This window comes from Rana temporaria (genome assembly GCF_905171775.1).
Source record: "Rana temporaria chromosome 2 unlocalized genomic scaffold, aRanTem1.1 chr2j, whole genome shotgun sequence".
Taxonomy (NCBI): domain Eukaryota; kingdom Metazoa; phylum Chordata; class Amphibia; order Anura; family Ranidae; genus Rana; species Rana temporaria.
The window spans coordinates 298,129-312,866 of NW_024404414.1; the positions used below are offsets into that span (position 1 = coordinate 298,129).

General features: G+C 47.7%; 1 protein-coding gene across 4 annotated transcripts in view; it reads right to left on the minus strand.

Moving 5' to 3' along the window:
- The window catches only part of LOC120921625, a 65,369-nt gene that overhangs the window by 12,975 nt on the left and 37,656 nt on the right, over positions 1-14,738 (minus strand). For 3 of the 4 annotated variants that reach the window (XM_040334138.1, XM_040334136.1, XM_040334137.1), the window contains exons 7-10: positions 10,784-11,074; positions 4,520-4,678; positions 4,143-4,430; positions 1,403-1,666 (exon numbers count right to left, since the gene is read on the minus strand). In XM_040334138.1, coding sequence (XP_040190072.1) covers positions 1,403-1,666; positions 4,143-4,430; positions 4,520-4,678; positions 10,784-11,074 — 1,002 coding nt within the window. The remainder of the gene's footprint in view (positions 1-1,402; positions 1,667-4,142; positions 4,431-4,519; positions 4,679-10,783; positions 11,075-14,738) is intronic. The other variant, XM_040334139.1, reaches the window with a different exon arrangement.

Consider the following 14,738-nt stretch of genomic DNA (forward strand, 5'->3'; position numbering starts at 1 on the left):
CAACTTCAGTGACCATCACCTTCAAGACACTGGGGAAAAAAACGAAGGAGCTTCCTGTATGGAGAAGGGCTATATGGGGAGGGGGGGAGGGGGGACTTCCTGTTTGATAGGTCGGCCAGTGTCCATTCCCCTTTAGGTGGCGCAATAACCAAGATGGTCGTGATTATAGTCTGCTCTGTGTCCCATGATGTACGAATAAAGAAAAACATATTCCCCACCTTCCTTATAGAAAGCTAAAAGAAAGATTGGTGTCAGTGTTTTTTTTATCCGAGAGACAAATTGCTCAAGAAACGTCCAGCTACATCTGGAGGAAGCCATGCTTGGGAAAGGGTGGCCCAAGGAATAGCAGAAGAGCTGGTACTGATGGGGGGGGTTGAGGAGATGTGTGGGTGATACCATTGATCACTATACTTTTGCTTGATTGTAATTAGGGTTGTCCCGATACCACTTTTTTAGGACTGAGTACAAGTACCGATACTTTTTTTTAAATGTGTCCCCAAATGCAGCCATGTCCCCCCCCCCCCCCCCCACAGATGCAGCCATGTCTCCCCATACGCAGCCATGTCTCCCCTCCCCATACGCAGCCATGTCTCCCCTCCCCATACGCAGCCATGTCTCCCCTCCCCATACGCAGCAATGGGGGGGAGTATTCTATTTCGGTATCGGGGGAATTTGCGGGAGTACGAGCACTCCCGCAAATACTCGGAATCAGTCCCGATACCGATACTAGTATCGGGACAACTTTAATTGTAATGACATGCAAATGGGGGGGGGGGGGGGGGGGGTTTACAGACCAGTCCAGCCACTCTGTAGAAAGGGATAATATGAGATCTAAAATTATATCCTTTACAAGACAGCTACAGATTTTTTATTTATTGGTATGCTAGAACTTCTGCCTTCGATGTATGTGCCAATTACTGAGCCTAAAGTTCAGTTTTAAACCCGAATAAACCTCAAAAAATTAAATGTAAAGTTAGTGACAGCGCTCACACATACTGTACGTGTATAAATGTTCCCAGGAAGATATCACACAACTGAACTTCTGTAATACTGCCAGACCTGCTCTGTTGGGGTAATGGAACCTCTCCAGTATACTGCAACTACTGTTTGTATTTACACAAGGTGACCCCCCCCCCCCCCCTCACTGCTCCCCAGCAGACTTTCTGTACCCCAGGATGATGGGAGCGAGCCTCAATGTTCACCAGCTTACCATCTGTACTGCAGGATTAAGGGAGTGGCCCTTCACTTAAGCAGCTTCAATACCCTAGGATGGGGGTGACCCCCTCTCTCCTCACCAGAAGAGGTTTTGTACCCCCAGATGATGGGGAGTAATCCCCCCCACTGCTGATGAACAGACTTTCTGCATCACTGGATGATAGAAGAGTACTGATCTGGTACCTACCTTCCAGCAATTTGTGGTTGGTAATACTGTTGTCAGTTGAGTGAACCTCAACTTTGTATGATCTGTTTCCTTCCACATTGTTCACAGTGACAAATCCCGGCTCCAGAGTGATGTTATTGGTGTGAAGCTTGAGATCGGAGACCTTCCACTGGAACAGGGTGACACCACCTTTCTTCAAAGTTATCTTTGTCACCTTCTCTGTATCAGGTACGGCCAGAGTTACTTTGTCATCCTCAGTTCCAATAATCACAATGCCATCCGTCTCTGAAGACAAAACATAGAAAATGTATTAGATTTACATAACAGTAATCAGAGGCATAACTAGAAGCTTCAAGGCCCCCCACCCCAGAACACTGCCTCCCACATGACCCCTGAGGGCATGCATCCAATTTTCTCTGACTGCCGTGCCCTGATTATCAGTGTAGCCTATCAGTGCTCAACGGTGCCACCCATCAGTGCCTTCTCAGCAGGACTCTGAGCTGAGAGCGTTTCTCTCATACAGCCCAGAGCCTGCGCTGACAGGTCTCCCCTCTCCCTCACACATGGATGGGAGGAGGAGAGCGATGATCTGCTCATTCCCCTCACTTCCTGTGTGTACTGCAGGAAGTGTAAAGCACAACAGCGGAATGATCAAATTCACACTTTCCCAGTCTGTGCGAGGGAACCGTTAGTCTCTCTCAGCTCAGAGTACTGCAACCAACAACCCCCTAAAAATATATATATATATATATATATATATATATATATATATATATATATATATATATATATATATATATATATATAAAATTCTACTTGAAGCTGAAAATTCATTACTCATTTGGTTTGATTCCAAAGTGGAAGGTCAACTTTTTCATGACTACATTACATCCTTTTATTCAGTCCTGCAGTATTAATTAAATCTGATTTTATTTGGAATATTGTCAATGTAGGATAATGGAATATACTTCTTTCATCACTGGATGTCTCAGATATTCAACAATAAGAAAATAGAGGAAGCAATGGACACCTCTCACACACACACGCTACATATTATTCAAATTCAATGCAAGGAAACATACATTCTTATGCTGTTGCTCCATTACAGCTCAGAGACTGCTGGGGGAGGCAGCGCTGAAGAGATTGCCAAGGGGAGCGCCGGAGATTGCCAAGCCGCAAGGGGAGCGAGCGCCGGAGAGAGTGCCGAGCCGCAAGGGGAGGGAGCGCCGGAGAGAGTGCCGAGCCGCAAGGGGAGGGAGCGCCGGAGAGAGTGCCGAGCCGCAAGGGGAGGGAGCGCCGGAGAGAGTGCCGAGCCGCAAGGGGAGGGAGCGCCGGAGAGAGTGCCGAGCCGCAAGGGGAGGGAGCGCCGGAGAGAGTGCCGAGCCGCAAGGGGAGGGAGCGCCGGAGAGAGTGCCGAGCCGCAAGGGGAGGGAGCGCCAGAGAGTGCCATAACACAAAGCATTTCCATACATTTTATATCCAACTTATATTCTCCCCCCCCCCTCCCCAATAAGACTGGAGAACCTCTAGAACATAATCCCCACAGTCCTCAGGCTTCACAATATGTATAGTCAGACATGGTTTAATTATCTCCATTGGTGTGTAAATAAAATATATATTTTTTAAAAATAGTAAAAATTTCATTTGTGTACAATGTTGCATGACCGACGAATTGTCAGTTAACCGCTTAACGACCGCCGCATGTAGATATACGTCGGCAGAATGGCACGTACAGGCATATGGGCGTACATGTACGTCCCTGCCTTTCCGCGGGTCTGATCGGGGACCCCACCCCCCGGTACATACGGCGGTCGGAAACCCACGGGAGCGATCCGGGACGAGGGTGCGGCTATTTGTTTCTAGCCGCCCCCTCGCGATCGCTCCCCGGAGCTGAAGAACGGGGAGAGCCGTATGTAAACACGGCTTCCCCCGTGCTTCACTGTGGCGGCTGCATCGATCGAGTGACCCCTTTTATAGGGAGACACGATCGATGACGTCAGTCCTACAGCCACACCCCCCTACAGTTGTAAACACACACTAGGTGAAACATAACCACAGGGGGCGCTGTAGGGGTTAACTCCCAAACTGCAACTGTCATTTTCACAGTAATCAGTGCAATTTAAATGCATTTTTTTCTGTGAAAATGACAATGGTCCCAAAAATGTGTCAAAAAAAAAAAAAATGTATATATGTTTTTGGGGGATATTTATTATAGCAAAAAGTAAAAAATATTGCATTTTTTTCAAAATTGTCGCTCTATTTTTGTTTATAGCGCAAAAAATAAAAACCGCAGAGATGATCAAATACCACCAAAAGAAAGCTCTATTTGTGGGGAAAAAAAAACACGTCAATTTTGTTTGGGAGCCACGTCGCACGACCGCGCAATTGTCCGTTAAAACGACGCAGTGCCGAATCACAAAACCTGGCCTGGGCATTTAGCTGCCTAAAGGTCCGGGGCTTAAGTGCAGTAATGAATAGCAGACAATGGCCTGGTCATAAAGGGGGTGGGTAAAACCTTCCGGAGCTGAAAGGCGGATAAACTATGTTCTTTTTATCGCTCTTTCTTGTGCGAACAATGTTTACAAACACTACGTCTGATGGTCCCTTCTACAGATAAAATATATTTACACAGCAACTCCTGGTCATTGTTACTGTAAGAAACTGCCTTAAAAGTACGGAGGAGGAGGGGGGAGCAATAGTGGGGCAGAGGGACATACAACGCACACCCTGGGCTCTTTGAAGCTTTGGCAAGAAGACTTACCTCGTACAGCGAGTGTGATCTCTGTGTACTGATAAACATTATTCACCAACACCTCCGCCTTGTAGTCCCCGGAGTCTCCTATAGTCAGGCCCCTTATGGTGAGTCTTCCATTGGCTCCATCAATAGTCGCTCTGTCCCCAAGACGGTAAAACGTGGGATCATCCAGGGTGTTCAGCTCCAAGTCCACCAGCTTGTTACCGTCTATCTTCCAGTTGATCTCTGAGGGATCTCCTCTATATTGTGGCTCCAGAGTGACTTCACTTCCCACCAATTTTACTTGTGATTGACCTGCGAGGAGAGAGGTAATGCGATTGTAAAGGCAGAAGGTGCAGCCTGCCCAGCAAAGGGGAGCATGCTAACACAAAGCATTTCCATACCTTTTATTTTCAACTCATGTTTTTCACCATTGGACTGGAGAACCTCTAGAACATATTGGCCATGGTCCTCAGGCTTCACATTATGTATAGTCAGACCTGGATTAACTTTTCCTTTTGGCTGATCCTCAGGGAACTTCACTGTGATGCAGCCGCTGCTCTCTGAAAAAAAGAAAAAAAATGACAAGGGATCAGTGATTAAACAATTACATAAAAAGGACCCCAAGGATGGTGGGAACCCTTCAGGTAATAAAAAAATAAATATAGGATTTTTTGCGCTCACTGTAAAATCCTTCTCTCGGTCGTCCATGGATGGACACAGCCTTCTCAAGTCTTGACAAGTGGGTTATGTACCGGTTCATAGGAGAGGACTAGGCAGAAACATGTTAGATACCGTATTTTCCGGCGTATAAGATGACTTTCTGGATGCAAAAAAATGCATCCAAAGTCGGGGGTCGTCTTATACGCCGGGTACGGTCTCTGCGATCACTCACTTTTTTGTGAATAGGCGGTGCGGTGACAGTCTCCGGCTGCTGCGAGCGTCAGTGAATTAAAAGACGCTCCTTCTTCTCAGCGTGTTCTGCGATAGGTGGAACACAAAATTTCCCAGCAGTTCTGTTCTGTGTTCCTCCCATCACAGATGCCTTCTCATCCTCGGACAAGATGAGAAGATGACCGTGATAGGCGGAACACAGAACAGAGGCGCTGCTGGGAAATGTTGTGTTCCACCTAACACAGGACAGTCTGAGGAGAAGGAGCGTCTTTTAAATCATTGACGCGCGCAGCACGGAGACCGTCACCGCACGAAAAAAAAAGTGAGTGATGGCACTGGGGGGCAACTTCAGGCACAGAGAGGGGGCAAGCTCAGGCACAGTCGGGGCATGTAATGTAATGGCACAGTGAGGAATGTAATGGCACAGTGAGATTTGAAAAAGCCTGTTTCTGTAAGCGGTTCTGGCTACCCCTCAGCTTCCAGAAAGACTAGTAGGAAGGGGGTAGTCTTATACAGTGAGTATATCCCAAAATCAACATTTTCCTGGAAAATTAGGGGGTCGTCTTATACGCCGGAAAATATGGTAATTAAATACATGTTACTTTAACAGAGTTGAACAGCCCCGCCAAAGGGGCGGTCCCTTCCGGACACAACCCTCCTCCCTGCAGCATGCAGCCTCAGTTCGTAACAAGCAGTACAAACCTAAAAAAGGAGGGGTGGGAGCCGTGTCCGTCCATGGACGACAGAGAAAAGGATTTTACGGTGAGTACAAAAAATCCTATTTTCTCTTATCATCGATGGACGGACACAGCTCCTTCAAGTCTTGACAAGTGGGACGTCCCCAAGCAGTGTCAAAAAAACGAGGGGTGGAAACAGTATCAGTAAAAAACAAACAACTTCACCCCAAACAAGCAGAGCTCCTCAACGGAGGAGGTGCAACTTTAATCAGCCGCCTGTAAAATTTGGAAAAAAAGTGAGACAGACGCTTGATGTCGGAAAGCCCAGGAAGCACCAATTGCCCTGGTCGAACGTACCGTGACCGGAAAGGGGGGAACCCGCCCCTTAAGAACTTTTGGGCACAGATTGAGCCAGGAGATGGGGGACACATGTTGGATTGTTTTGGAGTGGACAGTGATCTACAGTATATTCCTTAATGCCTGCAAAGAATATTCTATGACTCATCTCTCTGTGAAGACTGTTAACATGTTAAATAAAGCTGGCTCTTGAAAGGCCTTTAATTGTGTGATAACACTGTCTAAAGCCTATTGATGCTCAGGAGGTGTGAATAGGTGTCAAGCTGTATGCGGAGACAGAACGTCTGCCTAGGGATGTGGATTGAAGAGATCATTGTGTGATGGTGTTTTGTTTGAGTTCTGTTAATGAAGGAATGTGCAGTGATTAGGTCCTGATAATTATAGCCCGGCGCCGAGATGTCTAGAATGTTTAGTAATTAGCTCAAAGAATGTGATTGAAGCCCCCCACGGTATGATGTGTGGGTGGGGAGTTGATTGTTCCTTTCATGCCTTGTACTGCATAAAAATCTGAGAAGAAACCATTAAAAGTTCAGTTCATATTTTGACGCAGTAACAGAGCTTGTCAGTCTCGTTATTGAGGGAACTCTTATGGAATGGATTGGGTCTGCCTGTTGGTTGGAGTGTCGATAAACCGTCTTGGATGGGATGGAAGGTCGTAAACGGTGGTGACCGTTATAGCCTGTATGACGGTCTGCCTGATCCACCAAGAAATGGTTGCCGCAGAGACCGCCAGGCCCTTTAGTGGACCGGACACCAACACAAATAGTGAATCAGACCTCCGAAGCGGAGCCGTAGCAGACAGATACACCCGCAAAGCGCCTACCATGTCTAAAATATCAAGCAAAACTTCCTTAGGATGCCCCTGTCGAGGACACAAAGATGGAAGTACAATGTCTTTGTTAAGGTGAAAAGACAAAGCCACCTTCAAAAGAAAGGAAGGTTGCGGACACAACACCGCCTTATCCTTATGGAGGACCAAGTATGGCGACTTGCAAGACAAGGCCGCCAACTCAGAAACACGTCTGACAGAAGTAATGGCCACCAAAAAGGCCACCTTCTGAGATAGTGTCAAGAGAGGGATCTCTGATGTTTTTTCTGAAGAACGGAGAGCACCAGGTTCAAATCCCATGGAGGAGGAGGTGGTTTAAGAGGGGGAAGAATATGACGAACCCCCTGCATAAAAAAAAGGTACCCACCAGAGAATGAGCCGCCAAAAGGCCGCTGAAAAAACACAGCCAGGGCTGAAATCTGTCCCTTAATGGTGCTTAAAGCGGGGGTTCACCCTATAAACGCAAAAAAATTTTTTTTTTTTTTTCTTATACCATAAAATCAGGCATTGTAGCGCGAGCTACAGTATGCCTGTCCCGATTTTTTTTATCCCCGTACTCACCTTGTACTCGTAGATCGAAGATACCGACTCCCCTCGGGGAATGGGCGTGCCTATGGAGACGGAGGATGATTGACGGCCGGCTCTGGCGCGTCACGCTTCTCCGGAAATAGCCGAAATAGGCTTGGCTCTTCACGGCGCCTGCGCATAGCCTGTGCGCAGGCGCCGTGAAGAGCCGAGACCTACTCCGGCTGTCTTCGGGGAGAGTGACGTGCCAGGGCCGGCCGTCAATCATCCTCCCTCTCCATAGGCACGCCCATTCCCCGCGGGAGCCGAAATCTTTAATGTACAAGTACACAGTGAGTACGGGGGTAAAAAAATCGGGACAGGCATACTGTAGCTCGCGCTACAATGCCTGTCTCGATGGAAAAATGATGTAAGTGAGGGTGAACTACCGCTTTAAGGCAAGTTTCTGATCCACTCCACGCTGCAAAAACAGCAGGACCCTGGAAACGGAATACGTCTATGGATGCCACCCCATCTCTTTGCACATAGAAATGTAGGCCTTCCAGGTGCAATGGTAGATTTTCCTGGAAGAAGACTTCCGTGATCTCAGCATGGTTGAGATGACCGAGTCAGAAAGACCCCGGTCCCTTAAAACCTGGATTTCAATAGCCATGCCATTAAAGCCAGCGACTGTAAAGTAGGATGAAGTATGTGACCTTGAGACAGAAGGTCCTCCCTCATTGGCAGCCGCCAGGGTACATCCGCTACTAGGCACCAAGGACGCCGAGGCCAATCTGAAGCTATTAGAATCATCAGATCCCCCTCGGCCTCCTCTCTGCAGAGCAGCCGAGGAAGCAACTTCAATGGGGGAAAAACATAAATTAGCCGATACTGACCCTACGGGGCCAGCAACGCGCCCGACGCGTGTTCCCAGGGATCTCTGGACCTGGCCACAAACCTCAACACCTTGCGGTTGAGAGAAGAGGCCAGAAGATCCACATCCGGAGTGCCCCACCTCCTGATGCAATGACCATTCCCACTGGTCCAGCATCTGGCGACCCAAGTAGTCTGCCTGCCAGTTTTCCACGCCTGGAATGTAGACGGCCGACAGAGAGGGCACGCTTCGTTCCGCCCACCTTAGGGTGCGAGCGTCCTTGGACGCTGCAGCCGAGCTCCATGTTCCCCCCTGATGGTTAACATACGCCACCGCCGAGGCGTTGTGCAACTGGACCTTGATAGGGCGACCTTGCAACCTCCTCGACCACGAGGAGAGGCATAGCCTGATCGCCCAAAGTTCCAGGACATTGATTGGCAGACGGGAATCTGTCAGCTACCCTGAGCCGACTGGACACCCCAGAACCCCCCCCCCCCCCCAAACCGTGAGGCTGGCATCCATTGTAATCACCGTCCACTGGAAGGGAAGAAATGACTTCCCAGACCAAAGAGCCAGGGATCTCAGCCACCAATTCAGAGAGACTCTGACTAGGTGGCTTATCTGAATCTGAAGATCCAGAGACCATGGAGATTTGTTCCACTTGGACAGAATCTCCTTCCGCAGAACATGTGTGGAACAGGGCATACGGTATTGCCTCGAAGGAGGCTACCATCAGGCCCAGGACTCGCATGCAAAAACGGAGAGACAACAATTTGCAGGATGCCAACACCTTCACTGCAGACTGAAGAGCCTGCAACTTTTCCAGGGGAAGAAAGACCTTTGCTTCTGAGGAGTCCAGGATCAACCCTAGGTACTTCAAATGCTGAGTCGGAACCAGGACCGACTTCTGAATGTTTAACACCCACCCAAATTCTTGAAGGGTCTGGCTGGCTATAGACACATCCTCTTCTAATTCTGAGCCAGAAGCTGCTCTCAGAAGAAGGTCGTCTAAGTAGCCCACGATGGCAAGGCCTCGCTGTCTCAGCAAAGCTAGGATCGGTGCGAGCACCTTGGTGAAAACTCTTGCCGACGCTAGACCAAAAGGAAGGGCCACAAACTGATAGTGGTCCTCCCCTATCGCGAAGTGCAGAAATCTCTGGTGACTTGCGCAAATTGGGAAATGCAAGTATGCGTCCTTGATGTCCAAGGACGCCAGAAAGTCCCCCGGATGGAGCGCAGCCACCACCGAACAAATTGATTCCATGCGGAACTTCCTTACCTTTACGAAGGCATTTAGGGCTTTGAGGTCCAAGATCGGACAGACCCCGTCCTTCTTCAGGACCACAAACAAATTAGAATAAAATCCCTAAAACCTCTCGTCCTGCGGAATGGGTAAAATCAGTTTGCAACTTGGCAAGTCCTGCACTGCCCCTAGTAGGGCAGATCGACGAGCCGGAAGGAGAGCGAGACTTGAGGGAAAGAATCTGTTCGGTGGATAGGAAAGAAACTATCTTGTACCCCGAAGAGACCACCTCGCAGACCCACTGGTCGGAGAGCACGGAGATCCACCGAGCTGTGAACCTGCTAAACCGGGGGCAAGACTTGATGCAGTGGCGGGTTTGGACGCCGGCTTGTTCGGCTTACGCACCCAGGGACGTTTCTGTCCCCCAGATGAGACTTTGTCGGCCTGGGAGGGTTTACCCGCAGTCCCTTACTGACGAAAATACCACTTCTGCTTGGGGAAAGAAGGACCCGGCTTACGGCGCGGCTCCTTCCCCTTAGAGGACTGCGGGAGAAGAGTGCTCTTACCCCCAGTGACATCCTTGATAATGTTGTCCAGCGAGGAACCAAAAAGCCTCCCACCTTTGAAGGGTAAATCCGCCAGGGCTCTTTTGGAAGCATGGTCAGCAGACCAGCATTTTAGCCAAATCAGGCGGTGCAAAACCACTGCCGAAACAGAAGCTCTGGATATCAATGGCGCAGCATCCAGAGTAGCATCAAAAACATATACTTCAGCAGCGCATCGGGAATTCTCGGCTGAAAGCACGGCAGATGCCGGACAAAAGTCTCCCGCGCGCAAGCGTCGAAATCGCGGCTCCAGCCACTTACAGCGCCGGAGCCGCGATACCCAGAAAACACAGCGAGGCAACATGCCACCTCCCTCAGCGTGGACCGGCTGAAATACCGAAGCCTCGTGTTTCATAATGTGCTGCATACTAGCTCATCATGCCTTTTGCCTTACCTATAGGTTGTCTCACTCGCTGTGGCCCGGTCCACTGTGAGTGAGACAACACCACAGCCCAGTCATATGTGGACCCTAGAGTAAAAGCTCACTGGCCACCCCAGGAGTCATGGGGTATGTCGTGGCAGACCCAGCCTATTTGCAATGGTGAGCTCACGCACGCTGGCCGGACTGAGAAGACTACAAGGATCTATAATATCCAGCCTGTGTCTCAGCCGACAATTAATAGAAGATTCTCAAAGAAGAAACAAATGCCCTGGGCACTTCTATGAAGTTTTGGTAAAGACTTACCTCGTACAGTGAGGGTAATCTCTGTGATCTGATGACCATCTTTCACCAACGCCTCCGCCCTGTAGATCCCGGAGTCCTCTATAGTCAGGCCCCTTATGGTGAGTCTTCCATTGGTTTCATCAATAGTCGCTCTGCCCTTAAGACTGTAAAATATGGGATCCACCGGGCTGATCAGATTCATGTTCACCAACTTCTTATCATTTATCTTCCAGTTGATCTCTGAGGGATCTCCGATATATTGTGCATCCAGAATGAGATCACTTCCCACCATTTTTACTTGCTGTGATTGAGCTGCAAGGAGAGGAGAGGAGAGTAAAAGTGGCTGTAAAAGGCAGAAGGTGCACCCTATGCATCAAGATTAAAAGCAGCCCCCCCCCCCAATTACTTACCTGATCCCCATCTCTGTCTAGCGATATTGCACAAGAGCATCAGCTGTCCAGAGACACTCTCCCCTCATTGGCTGAGACAGCAGCAGATCACCATTCGCTCCCGCTGCTGTCAACGTCAGTGAGCCAATGAGTAGAGGGGGCGGGGCTAAGCTGTGACTCAGAATGGGCATATGGAGCAGTGGTTTGTCTCCAGTACCCCCCCCCACCCCCCCCAACAACAAGCTGCTTACTGTGGGGGTACTCGGCAGGGGCCAGGAGCACCCCGAGAAGGAAGAGGATCCGGGCTGCTCTGTGCAAAACCATTACACAGAGGAGGCAAGGAGGACATGTTTATTATTTTTAAACAAAAAACAAACAAAACATTAATAGCATTTAACCCCTTAACGCCCGCCGCATGACTATTTACGTCCACAGAATGGCACGGACAGGCAGGACGACGTATATATACGTCCCTGCCTTCTAGCGGGTGGGGGGTCCGATCGGGACCCCCCCCCCCCCGGTACATGCAGCGGGCGGATTCCCTCGGGGAGCAATCCGGGACGACGGCGCGACTATTCGTTTATAGCCGCTCCGTCGCGATCGGTCCCCGGAGCTGAAGAACGGGGAGAGCCGTATGTAAACAGCTTCCCCGTGCTTCACTGTGGCGGCGTATCGATCGTGTGATCCCTTTTATAGGGAGTCACGATCGATGACGTCAGACCTACAGCCACACCCCCCTACAGTTGTAAACACACACTAGGTGAACCCTAACTCCTACAGCGCCCCCTGTGGTTAACTCCCAAACTGCAACTGTCATTTTCACAACAAACAATCCAATTTAAATGCATTTTTTGCTGTGAAAATGACAATGGTCCCAAAAATGTGTCAAAATTGTCCAATGTGTCCGCCATAATGTCGCAGTCACGGAAAAAAAAAAAAAAAAAAAAAAAAAAAAAAAAAAAAAAAAAAAAAAAAAAAAAATCGCTGATCGCCGCCATTAGTAGTAAAAAAAAAAAAAAATTAATAAAAATGCAATAAAACTATCCCCTATTTTGTAAACGCTATAAATTTTGCGCAAACCAATCGATAAACGCTTAGAGATTTTTTTTTTACCAAAAATAGGTAGAAGAATACGTATCGCCCTAAACTGAGGAAAAAATTATATATGTTTTTGGGGGATATTTATTATAGCAAAAAGTAAAAAATATTGCATTTTTTTCAAAATTGTCGCTCTATTTTTGTTTATAGCGCAAAAAATAAAAACCGCAGAGGTTATCAAATACCACCAAAAGAAAGCTCTATTTGTGGGGAAAAAAGGACGCCAATTTTGTTTGGGAGCCACGTCGCACGACCGCGCAATTGTCTGTTAAAGCGACGCAGTGCCGAATCGCAAAACCTGGCCTGGGCATTTAGCTGCAAAATGGTCCGGGGCTTAAGTGGTTAAATTGTGTACACAACATGGAGGGGGGAGGACTGGGGGGTGGGAGCTCCACTTGTGTATTAGGAGCATGGGCCGGTTCACACTACTGCGATTCTGGAACCCTGCAAATCCACTGTGGGTTCCCGCATCGCATGTCTCCCGGCGGCAGTTCACACTGCCCCATGCGAATTGCTGGGAGTGTCAATTAAAAGTTAAAGGACACCCCCAAATCAGTTTGCGGAACGCAGTGCGATCAGCAAATTTGGAAAGGAGTCAGATCGCATGGGTGTGAACAACCATGTGATCCGATTCTGCCCAAAAAAAGGGTCTTGTGCGAGTTTGGTCCGAATGCAACGCGATTTCAGCCATACCTGTATGTACAGACATCGAATGTGATGAATCGCATGCAAACTCGCACCAGTGTGAACCGGCCCTATGACCGATCTAAGCAGTGGGGTGGATTCAGGTAGGGGCGCGCACTACTACGGAGGCGCAGCGTACCGTTTTTACACTACGCCTCCGTAAATTACCTGCGCTACGCTTCATTCACGAAGCAGTAGCTCCGTAATTTGCGTGTGCGCTCCGGAAAACTGCCCGGCGTAAGCGCGCGTAATTTAAATGATCCCGTAGGGGGCGCGGATCATTTAAATTAGGCGCGTTCCCGCACCGAAACTTTCCCGACGTGCATTGCAGTAAATGACGTCACAAGGATGTCATTTGCTTCAACGTGAACGTAAATGGCGTCCAGCGCCATTCACGATTCACTTACGCAAACAACGCAATTTTTAAAAATCGCGACGCGGGAACGACGGGTATACTTCGCATTGGCTGCCCCTGCTAATAGCAGGAGCAGCCTTACGCAAAAACCGACGAACGCAAACGACGTAAAATGCGAACGCAGGGCGCGCGTACGGTTGTGAATCGGCGTGAGTATGCAATTTGCATACTCTACGCTGACCACTACGGGAACGCCACCTAGCGGCCATCGTAAGAATGCAGCCTACGATACGACGGCATAAGAGCCTTATGCCAGTCATATCTTAGGCTGCAGTCGGCGTAACGAGCTTTCTGAATACAGAAAAGTCGATACGCCGGCGCAACTAAGCAATTGCGCTGCGTAACTATGGATACGCAGACGCAATTGCTTACTGAATCCACCCCAATGTTTATAAAGAGTGGAGAAGAGTTCAGTTGCTCATCATCTATAAGTTATTGACCCAACATCCCCTTAATTGGTAACAATATAGGAAAAGGAAAATTGGGATGTTGAAGGTGTGAATTACACAGGCAGATATAAAATAAAAAAGATTTATAAAAGTAAAAAAAAAAAATTGACAGAATAAAATCCATCCAAAAGTATACAATTTCAGTGTGTGCAAAAATGACAAAATTCTCTACGTGTTTCACCACTGTTGGTACCTTCCTCAGCAGAGTTATATTTGTCAGGCACTATCTACTGAAAAATAGAATACATAGAATTATAAAATACAGAAATGCACATCATGAGAATTTATGTATTATTTTATAATTCTATGTATTCTCCTTTTCAGTAGATAGGACAATTACATTTGTCAGGCACTGAGGAAGGCATCAACAGTGGTGAAACATGTAGAGAATTTTGTCATTTTTGCACACTCTGAAATTGTATACTTTTGGATGGATTTTATTCTGTCAATTTTTTACTTTTATAAAAATATTTTTTTATATCTGCCTGCGTAATTCGCACCTTCAAAATCCCAATTTTAATTTTCCTTTATTGTTTAAAAAAAAAATGTTACTTTGTATCTTTATTTTGCATCTGAATGGGGTTGATACTACTTTGTTCCTTTTTTTAACAGCAGCAGTTGCAGTATTAACCACTTTAGCCCCGGGCCTGTTTTTCAGATTCGGTGTTTACGAGACAAAACCATTTTTTTTTGCTAGAAAATTACTTAAAACCCCCAAACGTTATATATTTTTTTTTCTAACACCCTAGAGAATAAAATGGCAATCATTGCAATACTTTTTGTCACACCGTATTTGCGCAGCGGTCTTACAAGCGCACTTTTTTTGGAAAAAATTCACTTTTTTAAATGAAAAAATAAGACAACAATAAATTTGGCCCAATTTTTTTATATATTGTGAAAGATAATGTTACGCCGAGTAAAATGATACCCAACACAAGCGC